This window comes from Perna viridis, chromosome 8 (assembly GCF_037379345.1).
Source record: "Perna viridis isolate PV_CMFRI_1.1 ecotype Kerala chromosome 8, ASM3737934v1, whole genome shotgun sequence".
Classification (NCBI taxonomy): Eukaryota; Metazoa; Mollusca; class Bivalvia; order Mytilida; family Mytilidae; genus Perna; species Perna viridis.
Window position 1 is genome coordinate 30,510,676 of NC_142452.1, and position 14,155 is coordinate 30,524,830.

At 31.1% G+C, this 14,155-nt stretch overlaps 1 protein-coding gene across 8 annotated transcripts; it reads right to left on the bottom strand.

Annotated features, from left to right (window-relative positions):
* Nucleotides 1-1,545: 1,545 nt before the first annotated feature.
* Nucleotides 1,546-12,893, bottom strand: LOC148610187 (uncharacterized). Of its 8 annotated transcripts, none has more exons than XM_088542381.1 (6): nt 12,766-12,874; nt 6,855-7,124; nt 6,419-6,482; nt 5,147-5,313; nt 4,292-4,390; nt 1,546-2,456 (listed from the first exon to the last, which is right to left on the bottom strand). In XM_088542381.1, exons 3-6 carry the CDS (start codon nt 6,454-6,456, stop codon nt 2,443-2,445), a joined length of 318 nt encoding a protein of 105 aa, XP_088398507.1. In that variant the 5' UTR covers nt 6,457-6,482; nt 6,855-7,124; nt 12,766-12,874; the 3' UTR covers nt 1,546-2,442. The 8 variants fall into 8 exon arrangements, with proteins under 8 accessions (XP_088398507.1, XP_088398502.1, XP_088398508.1 ...); XM_088542376.1 differs by having other exon boundaries at nt 5,147-5,494; nt 12,766-12,872; XM_088542382.1 differs by lacking the exon at nt 6,855-7,124 and adding an exon at nt 7,193-7,327 and having other exon boundaries at nt 12,766-12,867.
* Between the last annotated feature and the right edge of the window lie 1,262 nt (nt 12,894-14,155).

Below are 14,155 nucleotides of genomic sequence, written 5' to 3' on the forward strand. Positions count from 1 at the left end.
ACACGGTTTTTTAAAGGATATTGATGCTTAGAAGAAAGGGGACACCTTCCGTTTAAGTAGATGCCTCCCTGCGAAGCTAAGCCTTCTATAGCTCGTTGAAGAATCGAGGACTTGCTTTATTGTCAACGTGTATTGAATGATAAGAAAAAGATTACAATGAAGGACATTTTAATCTAGTACAATATGACGTGGAAACGATGTTGGAGATCGTGGAAAAATGTTTTGTTATTTTAAAAACCCAAATTTAGATGTGTTAGAGAAGGCATAAGCGTCCCGGCCTGACACGCTACCGCACATATATAATAAAGACGTGTATAGTACCGTTTATTACAATATCGTCGTCGAAAAACCTTGCATCATTTTCCTTTCATACAACTGCTATCAACCCGCTTAGAACGACCACCCACAACCGGATTAAAAATTATAGGATACGATGCCAATATCTAATATTTATGGCCATCATGAAAAACAGGCAGACCGGACATTTTCAATACAACAAAAGGAAATGTGATTTAAATAACAAAATCCAATGCTCTATCAACGAATGGCTATTAATTGGATAGAGTGGGAAGGACACAGATCCACATTTCACCACATTCGACATCAAGCCAATGACACTGGTATATGGATCGTCTTCGCGTCGAAGGCGACTGAAAGGAAACAAACACAGTATACGAATTCCATGGATGAATTTGGCATGGGCACGCCTGTAGATTGACCATAAATACGCCCATGAGAAGAATCTTCTTAACGATAAACCTGTTACCATAAAAAAACCGACGATAAAATCAAATAGACCCAGGTCTGTTTCATGTAACCCGGGGAACCAAATCTTTGCCACGGTAATCTTTCAGGGCAAAAAAAGATTTTGTTATGCCAAATCAAGGCCTGAAAGTGTGATCGTCCCTGCATATGCGTTGAATTTATTAGAAACTGTAATTATTTTATTTTATTCTAAGGCCTAAAAGACACTCTCGATTTGAACACTCATTTTACATATGAGTTGATATGGGTATTCAACCAAAGTACTTTTACTTTTTGCCAAAAGCCCCTGATTTTTTTTATCTAAAGTAATTTGTGGTGGGTCGTTGTTTTAATTGGGCTTCTGGAACAGGATTATCTTGCTAAAAGAGTGAAGTTATCACTGCAGAAATGTATTTGTTTTCATCGTAAACTCGTGTGGTTTGTAACGGTGTATCCACGAGAACTGATTTGTTCAACATGCCCTAGTTTTTCTTTTCACCTTTTGTCTACCCCAGACTTTTATGAGCAGTTCGGTGGATGTTTCTAGAAAAGCAGAGAACGCCTACTCTACCTACGCACCTAATCTGTGCTCTCATAATTTAGGGGAGGCCGAGTTTACGTGTGTTTCCTTTTACATATTTTTTTTGTTTATTATGTGATCTTGTTTTGCGTGTCTGTTGTCAATATCTGGTATTTGTGCCTCGATTACATTCTTTTGATTTCCGCTAGAATATTGGTTCTCCCTATCAATATTTTAAAGACACTTTAATTCCGAAAAAAAAATTTTCACAGTTCTCATCCTTACTTTTTACTTTTTATTTATAAACTGCAAACAAATAAATTTAACGAAAATAGCAATAATATTGAACAGCTACATTTATACATGCACATGCATAGAATACCCAGCTTTTGCTCAACAATATACAATATACTTATACTTATATCTATAACAATTCAGGAATATGGGTTACTCTACTTGTTAACAAAACAAATCAAAACAAAGAAAAGCAAAAAGAGACACTCTGTTCATATTATAACATATAAAAGCACGGATTAATTCATTATACATATCATATATAAATTCTTAGTTACAATTATATATTTTCAAAACTATAGTTAGAAATAAACAAAAATAAAGAAAGAAAGTAACACTTTTAAGTAAGGTTAAATTGTGCGTGACTATCATGAACATTAGTATTTAGAAAACAAAATATATAACATGATAGTCTTTTGCCTCTTGTTATAGAATAATGGCCTGCTTAGTATCTCTTTGAAAGTATTTTTAATAAGCAAACTTGACAGACAAATATCAGCAAATTGTGGTACCAAATACTTTAACCTACATGCGAAGTTACATTTTAATTTTGAATGTAATTTTCCTGTAAAGAAATAACAACTCTTTTTATGAAAATTTCGTTACATGAATACTCAAATAGGGGGGAATAAAAATAATGAAATTCATCATGCAGTTGATTGCAATATAAAATAGTATTTACAAAGTTACGTTTACATGATCAACTAACAACTGCATCTCTTTTTTTTAATCTGTAATTTCAACAAATATTAGTCATTTCCACCTTAAAAATCGAAACAATTCTCACTTTATATTGCTCTATTTACGTGATCGTCTAATGGGTCATCTTCATAATTTTATTCATTCTTTCTTTTCTTCGAAGCGCTTCTTTTGGCATCAATTATTCAATCAGAATTTCCTAGAACGAGAACATGTTTTCATTATGATTTGTTATTTGTTGTCATTCTTGTTCTCTTCAACATGTTAAAACACTACCACCTTTTATCGGGGATTCTTGGTCATTCTTACTCCTCTCGTTTTTAGCAGTTCTGTTCATTAGTTTAGTGATTTCGAAGTGCGTGGATTTTAGTACAAGACTCAGTAGTACATTAGTTTTCAATAACAAATGGTATTTTATTGAGGATTAATACGAAATTGAACTTCTTTCATCTAACTACTGTTGCAAGTCAAGGTTAATTAAAGTTGATATTAGGATATTTATATAACGTTATACAGTTTCCTTTTGGCTAATTGATTATTATTTCGTTTACAAACATACACAACATAACAAAATTGTGCACTTCATTTTTCGATTTTTTTTAATAAATATTCAGAGATTTTCTTGCTTTTTTAATATTTCAATTTATTTATGGATTTACTTTTATATATATATATAACGTTCAATTTAGAAAAAAAACTGTTCACAATATCCTGTTTCCATTAAGTGGTTGACATTTTTTTCAGAATAAAAACAAATATTTTTGATTTTTAAATATATCTACAGTTAACCCAACTCCTTATAGTACTACATATTTCCAAATATGATATGTTTTTATACAAATTTTGAGAAGTTTTGTTCTTTTGATAACTTTCAAAACTGTTTGCAATATCCTTTTGTCAGTAAAAGTTGATATTTTTCACTGTACAAAGATATAATTTTGATTTTTAAGCATATTAAGGAGATAGACCTATGGTATGGGACACAACTTTTGAAATCACTGACATGTTTGTATCATATTTAATTTCACCAAAGCCTTCCAAGCTTTCTATTGAAACAGAATGAAATCAGTCCAAGTTACTTAGATGCTTAAATGAGATTGATGTAACATAGTGAATGCGAACGTTCCAATTATTTTTAAGAGTTATGTCCCTTAACCTAGGTCTACCTCTTTAAGTTTTCACATCCACCAGAAGTTTTTTTTCTGAATCTTATGTGAAAGGGAAATTGAAATTTTTCAGACTGAAAACATATATTTTTGGTTTTTAGACTTATTAAGAGTGATAATATCCAGCTGAAATGTTTTTTAAACAGGACAATTTTCACATGGATTAATGTGTCCCAGTCAATGAACTAAGAACATTTCATTGTATTAAAAAGAAATATATTTAATATGAAAAAAGGAGTAAACTTAATTAAGATTAACTCGTTTGCAACAAAAAATCGAAAACAAAACATTGTATTATGGGTGATTAACACTTCTAAAAACATATTGCTATTGTGTATCCCACATCGCATACTATGTATCGTAAATTGTATATTGTGTATCGTACAATGTATCGGTGGTAAATTTACACGATCCGAGTACTCTAGGCAATATGACAGGAGAAAAAGACATGGGATGATTGCGATGGGGCAAAAAGATATTTGGAAAATCGCAAGATGATTTTGTAAGAATGGGAGGATGCCCCATAGACGAACTGTTTGAAACTGACAAAAAACACGTTTTAGAATAAAAAATAGAAAACATGGATTTTTTTTGTTTTTTGGTTTTTTTTAATAAATTCAAAATTCTATTTGTTAAATGTAGTATTTTTTATATAGAAATAAGTACATGACAGAATGCTAAGTGTACTACCATATCAAATAGAAGAAACAATTGTCATTAATTAGTAATTTGTACAATGTAGATAATTAGAACATTAGAAAACATCTTTTGTAAAAAGATCACCTGTATGTAAGTACATATAGGTTAGTCAAAGTGATAAAATACTATATTTAGAAAAAATACTACATACTTTTGAATTATATGGTACCTTTGTTGGACATAATCTTTACGACTATGATGGTAATAATTACAAATACTAAACAGACAGCAAACGCAGCAATCCATCCAGTGCAATTTTCATTAGATTCTACAATAAATAAAGGACAAGAGCACATGAAAATGTTTCGCTTCATTAAAATTTTATATGCATCCCTATTTTACGATTATATATATTTTTTACTCATCTTAAACACCATTCGTTAAAAAATTAATATTTTCCTGTTTTGTGAAGTTAATTGGTGGTATCGTATTGTCTCTTTAGTTAAAAAGGCACAAAACAGTTATGTTAACATAAATATAATACGAATCTCGAATAAATTATAAAACTGTGTGGCGCTGTTTTTGTTTGCAAAATGATATATTCTTAATTTATTTTTTAAACACCTTACGTCATAAACTTTTTTTCGTATGTTGTTCGCTTGTTGATTGGTAGTATATAACGGCATTATTTGTAGTTGAGAAGGCACAGTGCGATAAGGGTTATACGACACTCAGTTATTGAATAAAACTGCTTGAGGCTTTCCCTATGTTATATTCACATACAAATACATATATACAAATCCTTTTGTAATGTTATATGTATATGCACAATCTTCTCTCAGCCGTTTTACCATTTACTTTGAATATTTTATTGTTCAGTTTAAATAGGAAAGGCTATGAACATAATATTCATAGGAACATATTTTCAGGTGTGAAGACATTGAAAATTGGTAAATAGATTTTTTCGGTAATTGCCTGCACAAACTTCATTGATGTTGGTAAGATCGATAAGAAAATTGAAACAAACATAATCAATGTAATATTATCGACGTAGACACAAGGATTTTTTCAAAAGAAAACTTACCCTTTGGAAACTTAATATCTAATGTTGAATTTCGGAAATCAGTAAGACCATATTTACAAGTCCATTTGCCTTCGAGACTTTCATCAATTCCTTTAACGGTCACAATTCCTCCATATAATCCGCAACTGGTCGGTTGTAATTCAAACCTATCATTTGTAATATGTTTTCTACAATTTATAGCATTATTTTCATTATCTTTATCACAGTCTCCGACAATTGTTTTGTTTGGAAGTTCTATATAAATTGCAAGTATTGTTCTACAGACTGTACATCTTAATTCGAGCGTATCTTGAAAGCGCCGCCATGTTAGCACTACTACCTCTGAAGAGTCACTTGGAAGCAGGTCACCTGTACGATATATTAGTGCCGATAAGTTAAGTTCAGCTGGTAATTATACAAAGGTGTTAACCTGGCATAATACATGTCTATTGATCATGAAATCAAGAAAACATTGGTCAAATTAAATTATCAGAACGATCAGCAATGTATGTATACAACATCATGGTTTTAAAAAATTCCGAACAATGTAATTCATGTTATTACTTGGTTGTCCTCTCCGCGGCTATCAAACTATGGAAACACCACCTGCACTTAATCTAGCGCTCTAGATTAATCGGCCAGCTAGGCTTTAAAATAGCTTTCTCTTTCAGTCTGCTTTGTAGGGTGAGTCTAGGGTAATAACTGAGTATACGACGTGAGGTAGTACAGACAGCTCATCAAGGTGTTGTTATGTAGGATAGAGGATCGAATTCATAATACACGCAACAACCATTAAACATGCAAATCCTTCCCAGAATGTGAAGACTATTCTCTATACTGTTCTATTTGATCATGTTTGTAACAGGAAAGATAATGTAAGCATGTTCGAAATATCAATGGTCTATAGCGCTGGACATAGTGCAGGCAATGTTGTCATAGATGTCACTGTTGTACGAGTGACAGCACCACGAATAGAGCAAACAAAAATGTTCAATGCAAATTGACGGTTTTAACAACTTGGGAATATTTCAGGCCCTTACATGCTTACTTGTACATTATTTCCCTGTATCGAACATGTTTGTGTTATAGTGTAATGCAACAATTTTACAATTTCTGCAATTTCAGGAACAACTATGACGCATGAATCATCGGAAACTATTATTGGCAAACAAAAAAAAATCCTGTATGTATCTGATTAATATTCTTTCTTCTGTCATGTGTTTTAATTGAAAAAGGTACAGCTAATTTTCTGACAGTGTTTGTTTTCTACCAAATTCAGCCTGTCATACGTACCGGAAACGCTGTCTTTTAGTATAACAAGTATTACGCATTGTATAAAATGGGTCATGGTAATGATCTAAAAGAAATTATATAAGTAAAGTATACTGATATTCAATTTGATTTCTATTTCTATTTTCAAATTCTGATTTAATTTGAAGTCTGATTTGCACACTATATGTTATCTGGATCATAAATTGCGCTAACGACAGTACAGTTATACAAAATACAAGAAACACATACTAAAGTAGGGAATGACAATGTCTGTTTAACCTACGATGTTATTGCGAGTCAAACACAACATTTTCAATCGGAATCGATTATTATAATTTGTATGATCGAAATAAATACTATATGAACAATCGGTCGAAAACGCTGATACTATAAAAAATATGTAATATGAAAACAGACACACACACCTAATAACATAAAATAACCAAAAAATACATACCAAGTAATAAAAGTAAGTGAGCAACTAAACCTCCACCAAAACTGCGAGCAAGAGCCAGGTGCACCGGTCGGATAAGCGTCCTCTGCTTTTCTAGGAACACCCACCGAGTTGCTCATAAAATTTCGGGTCAAGGGTAGACGAAAGTTTAAAAGGAAAATTATGACACATAAATCCTGAATTTGTTTAACATAGCTGTTTATTCGTCTATTTCATCAGGCACAGGACTTGAGGAAACTTATTTAAATAGCGATGCAATAGTAACAGATAAATCTAGAAATTGAAAAGTTCATGTAAAGGTTGCAGTTGGTCTGTTTTTTATTAACGCAAAAAATACACACCTTAATACTTTAACACCTTTTTTTACCATTCCCAAGTTATGAACTTCTTGACATTCTTTGTCTTATTTCATTTTCACATTCAGTTTTTTTTTATATATATCTCTTTGGTGTAAAGAAGTCATTCTTTCGCTGTACCTGCATAATAATGATGTATTGGGGTCAGTTGCAGCCTTCCATCTAGTATCATTTTTTTCCTCGTCGTTTATTAAGGACGAATGGATTGACCTTGGATTGACATTTTTTATCCCGATGGGGTTGTTTTCTCTTTTATATTTTCACCATACCTACTTTGTTATATCAATTAACAAGAAACGTACCTTAAAATGCTAATTTATACAGGAGACATATGCAAGTTCTTACTTTTTTGTCATGCTTGCCCAACACGATAAATATTTATACAAAAGTCAGTTTGGGCATGCTTGGTAGCAGTTTTTGACACTAAATTAGGCTCAATTACAAGCAAGATCAGGAAGTTGGGTGTTTCATCAAAATTGAATGGGGCAAACAAAATGTAATAACCGATATTTTGTATTTTAGAAACGTAAACCACCCTATATTGAAAATCATCTTTCTAAAAGATTCCCTATTGAAGTTCAGTCAAAACGAAAAAAAAATTATTTTATTTCATGTGAAGTTTAAAGGTTTTCATTCATTCTGTACAAAACGATTTTTACCATAGAAAGTTTTAAATTGTTTTTCTCTTTTTTTTTGTTATATTGATTTCAGTAATATAGTTAAAAAGGTATGAGTCTCATATTATAACTGATCAATTATACGGGCCCGGTTTGAATTGATGGTACAAGATCGCGACTTAGAACTGATAAATAATTTACATTGGTATTTCGATCGTTTATAATACACAATTACCTTGCTACAAAAACTATTTCCACTGGATTGGGTTAACATATCATTCGATGGGGTATTGAAGTGCGAGGAACGGGACACCAGCCAATTGATATGGGGAAACATGGATTCAAGATCATTTAGGCACACATTAATAGCGAAGATTAACTTTATTCACATTTGTAACATATTTTTTAAAATCAATAATGATAATTAAGTTCGTGAATTGTTCTTGGTTTATATCAGTGGTCGATATGTTTATAAATAGGGGGTGGGGCATCCAAAATGAGACGGAGAAAGGGATAGTGTTAAGGGAATTGGAATTGGAAAAAAACATGAGAAGTTTACTCCTAAATAAAAGCTGTTACAATGTACCGCAGAACCAACAATTAGCTTCACAATATTTGTACTTGTATTTGTATTTGTTGAATGTTCTGGTTCCTACCACCTTATCAAAAGTCCCATAAATACAATAAAATTGAATCAACAGTGTAAACCTGTGCCTATATATAAACATGACCTATTTATTCGTAAACGAAAGATTTGTCAACTTTTATATAACTTATTGTGTATTCACCTTGGTCATTTAAGCAACTATTCTTTTACAATTATCAAGGTATCTTTAATGTTACCATTGATGCTGTCTTGTCAAGCGTGTAGTTAATATTTTGTGTTTCATTAAACTTACTTAGAGACCAGTACGCCTTTTGCAAACTTAAGGTTACCTATTTCTAAATGAAATATGTTTTTTAACAAACCATTAAATGTGCATATCCATATTTATTGATCATCTTCCTTTTTCAATGACTAGTCCTATTCTGTTACTTAAATTACTATTAGTATTAACTATATTTTGCTGTGTCAGTTATATACTAAATAGTGCATGTCAAACTCTGTATCACATGCTGTATCAACCGCAGACTCCAATATGATCTCAAGGGCCACCAGCTCGCGGGGTGATATAGGTCGAGGTTTGATAAAGCATATATGGTATGCGATATAGGTTAGATTGAATTACAGATTCGTGCCAGTATTTTATTTACTTTGATTCTTCTTTCGGTCATAGTACATAAATGTTAGAATATCGATTTTTGTCTAATACTACATCAAAAAAATCTTTACTAAAATTCGCTTTTACATATTTTTTTCGGGGGGGGGGGGTGTCTTTATTTGCTTAATTTAGTTTTATTTTTATTTCATGTCACTAATTAGAATGGAAACTGATAATATATCAAATTCATACTATACAGGAAACAATATCAATTATTATTACATATCAGTAATGTAACATACTATTACAATGGTTAATTTAAGGACTTTTTTTAAGATACAGCAGTTTTACTTTTATTGAAGATTCAAGGGCTGTATAGTCTTGAGGTTGTATCTGATCCCGAAAAAAAACTGGTAGTGATTACAGATGGAGATGGTTTACTGAGTTATCGTCCTTTCTTAAACGCTCAAATGATCTTGAGAGAAAAACAATATTATCAATGACTGCAGTGAATGCAGACAACAGGTTTTCCCGTCTGTCTGAGGAGGTAATCAGCAACATTTTGGAAAGAAAACATTGAAAAGAAACAAGCAAGCTACTAGATTTTCAATCAATGTATTCCGCCAGTATTGCATTGCAAGACACGGGTACGAATCGACGAATGTCATTGATACTCCCAAGCCAGAAACTTTTGATAGACTCTTGAAATCATTTTATGTTGAGGCACATAACAAGAAGGAGCAGCAATACTCATATAGTGGTCTTAAATCTATAAGAGCAGGGAATAACTGGTAGAGTTAAAGAATATACATAAGAAAAGTCAATCTGCCCATTCCCCTCTTTTTCCCCAGTTTGTTTTGTTTGTTTCCTTAGTCTTGACATGGTGACTTTTCTTATTTAATATGTGTCCATCATTGACAACTTGTGGATCTCAGATTTCAATGTTATGGTTAAGAAATTCATCATATTTATACAAGTATATGTGCGAGTGTACTCTTAACTGTATGCTTACAATGATACATCTTTTTTATGAACAAAAAACATTGGTATTCATTTCATGATGATAAAGAAGGCAAGTTAAACACCATTATTATATTTGTTATTTATATAGTGTCGTCCTTAATCGTCTAAAAATTCTTTTAAGATTTTCTTAGCGTAAATAGGCATCTCCTTTTCAGCATAACAGCCACGACGTTGAATTAAACAACAAGTAAGAAACGTTTCAGGGTTACCCGGTTGATATTTGATGCCGCTGGCGGAGTAGGATATTCTTAACGTTGAATATCACTTAGTGATGTTCTTGTCTTTGGTTGCGTTTCTAATTTTAATTTGAGTGCTTTAGTTTGTTTGTGTGCTAGTGTTTTGCCATCCTAGTCTTCAATACAAATATCTAATTGTATTTTATTCGGTTGCCTACATTATATCTGATTTAATTTAATATTTTCTGATTAAATAGTTTGCGTCTTTTGATCCTATTGTCTGCATTGAACTTCTATTTTAATGCTTCGGTATTTTTGTGTCATTACATGTAACAACTTAAAAAAAGTCACGTGATACAGTACCTTTTCTAACTTCTCATTTTATTGGGTATTGGGGAATGGGGCATTGGGAATAGGGTAAATGAATAGGGCAATGGGAATGGGGCGAGGGAATAATTTTGATTGGTCAATCAAACAGATTGTTCTGCCTTTTTTCGCTAGCAACGTACCTATCATAATTCTATGACAGAAATTAAAATAATTTTTAAACAAGCTAGATGTAGAGTAATTTTAATTATCACTGATGGCGCAGTTCATTATTCATTTAGATTTTTTTTAAATATCAACCGGAAGTACATTTATACAATAATTAATTTCTGGTCGTTATAGATTGAAAATGTTCGCGTTCACCCCATTTCTAAACGTAAATCATTTTTGAAAATTTATACTGAAATAATTTTGTTTCGGAGACCTCGTATCATTTAAGTATTGACAAACTTAAATCACTGAGCAATAATAACATGACCATTAAAAAAGTAAAATGCTAATTCACTTTCAATTGGCAGAAATACATCATTCGTCGCAACCTAAAAAAGGATAATATTATTTCCATTTATAATATTAAATTCAAGAATTTCAGACCATTATTGAAATTAAAACTGTTCTCATCCTACAATCTGCAGGAATCTCTAATTTTTCGAGTCATTCACTAAAATCAAATGTCACAGTCAAACATATAATATTTGTTTTCACAATTTTAAACAATAATATCAGACCATAAAGGTAATTTGAAGTGTTCGCAATCATTCAATTTGCACCTATATCTCATTTTCAAGGATTTGGTCTGAAACATATGTATTACAGCCATCAACATTATAATGATATAGACAATTTTCACATTTTTTACAATAATTTTTGACAAATAGGTGTATTAAAAGTGTTCGCACACATACACTTTGCAACAATGTCATTTTGAAGATTTTTGACTTAAATATGAGTATCGCAACCATCAACCAGATATAAATATTGCCATTTTTAATATTTTTAACAATAGCTTGGGACCATTATTGATTAAAATTGTTCGCTCCCTTACAGTCTGAAGAAATAAGTCATTTTTTAGACATTTGATTGAAATAAATGTATCACAGCCAAACATATGATGCTTATTTTGACAATTTTAACATTTTTAAGAATAATTTTAGAAATTAAATTCAATCACAATTTATACATATATCCATAGTTTTAGGAATATTTGAATGATTATTTCTCATGCAGATCGGAGTGGCGATAATACAATGTACATGTAAACAATGCAAATATCTCGTGATTTCGGTAATTCTCGAACTCGCCGGCGAGATTCTAAAATCAATATTGCACAAAACTTTCTACATCCTAATGCATTGTATGTGTTTGATAAAACATTTACTTTAGTTTTTCTTTTCGGCATGGGGCAATGGGGTATGGGGCAATGGGGTATGGGGCAAAGTGGGAAGTTTATCCCACACAGGGACGGTATCTCGCGTTACAAGTGAAATTTACTTGAAGGTTATACCCCGTGAAACAATATTTATGGGTCGATATTTTAACTTTGAATACAATTTTACCTGCTAACTTGCAGACATCGTACTGATCTTTCAGAAATCAAACGGTTATTCAATTTTTCTACATATTGTTAAAATTATTAATCAAACCAGCCATACAACCCATATTTCAACATTATATTAATTGGTCAAATACAAATGGTCCAATAAAGTTTCCTTAATCTACTATTGTCTCTTGGAAACACTTAACTACAATATAATTTGTCTGAATTTAACAAGTCAAATTTTCCACGATGTGAAATTAAATGCTATCATTAGTATCAATGTTTAATCATACTTCTCGTATTGATATAAATAAGTGAGGTATGTGTATTTAAAATTAATTTGATACCCGTTGTGCACCTTAAAATAACCTGCTATGCAGGTTATTTACTTTACATAACGTGGTTAAGGTAATTTCTTAATAGATATTGAAGAAATTATATAAGTCATTCCATAATGAGGGAAACTAAATGCACAAACATTTCTTATTATTTCATTGGAATTAAACCCAAGTATTGATAATTTCTTTTAATAAATATTATAATGCTCAGCACAATGGAATGTGAAAAATACTTTTTACTTCCCTTTGGAAATTTTTGGCTTTAAAAGTGTCAGTAAATATCTAAACCTTTAGAAGTAAAGCAAGGTTATTGTGCAAAAATAAGCTGGAAAACATACCTTTCGATTTTAAAGTCAGATGAAATAGACGAAATAGATCACTCAATGTAAAAATTCCTTTGTCAATCATATAAATTGAATTGTATATTCAACGCGCATGCTTGATGATTTAGAAAACAAATATCTGTCTTGACAGGTTAGTATTCTTTACTATTTCATATTTATTATATAGAAACGTCGTATACGATTCTTTTAAGTTTTGGTTATGTTTCCAGATCTGTTCAAAGAGTTTTCCCCCTGGTTATTGTAGACATTAATAATAGACAAATATAACTATGGAATATATTTCCTCACATATTTTCTAAAAATGGTGTCTAATAATAATTTGGTACATTTATTAAAATGAAAATTATTCGCTCCCATACAATCAGAAAAACATGTCATTTTTGAGACAGTTGATCGAAATAAATGTATTACAGCCACACATATGATGCTTATTGTGACAATTTTAACACTATAAACAATAATATAAGACCATTAAGGATATTTCAAGTGTATGCAATCATTCAATTTGCAACAAAATATCTCATTTTCAAGAATGTGGTCTGAAATATATGTATCACCACCATCAACATAATAATGCTACAGACAATTTTGACATTTTTTATAATACTTTTAGACTAATAGGTATATTAAAAGTGTTCACACACATACACTTTGCAAAAATATGTCATTTGGAAGATTTTTGACTGAAATATGAGTGTCGCAACCCCCAATTGGATACTAATATTGCCATTTTTAATATTTTCAACAATAATTTTGGACCATTATTGAAATTATTATTGTTCGCATCCTTATAATCAGCAGATATATGTCATTTTTTAGACATTTGATTGAAATAAATGTATCACAGCCAAACATATGATGCTTATTTTGACAATTTTAACATTTTTAAGAATAATTTTAGAAATTAAATTCAATCACAATTTATACATATATCCATAGTTTTAGGAATATTTGAATGATTATTTCTCATGCAGATCGGAGTGGCGATAATACAATGAACATGTAAACAATGCAAATATCTCGTGATTTCGGTAATTCTCGAACTCGCCGGCGAGATTCTAAAATCAATATCGATTGCACAAAACTTTCTACATGATAATGCATTGTATGTGTTTGATAAAACACTTCCCTTTGGAAATTTTTGGCTTTAAAAGTGTTAGTAAATGTCTAAAGCTTTGGAAGTAGAGCAAGTTTATTGTGCAAAAATAAGCTGGAAAACATACCTTTCGATTTAAAAGTCAAATGAAATAGAAGAAATAGATCACTCAATGTAAAAATTCTCCTGTCAATCAAACACATTGAAATTTAAGTCCAACGTACATGCTTAATGAATTAGAAAAAAAAAATATTTGTCTCGAAAGGTTAGTCTTCTTTAGTATTTCAT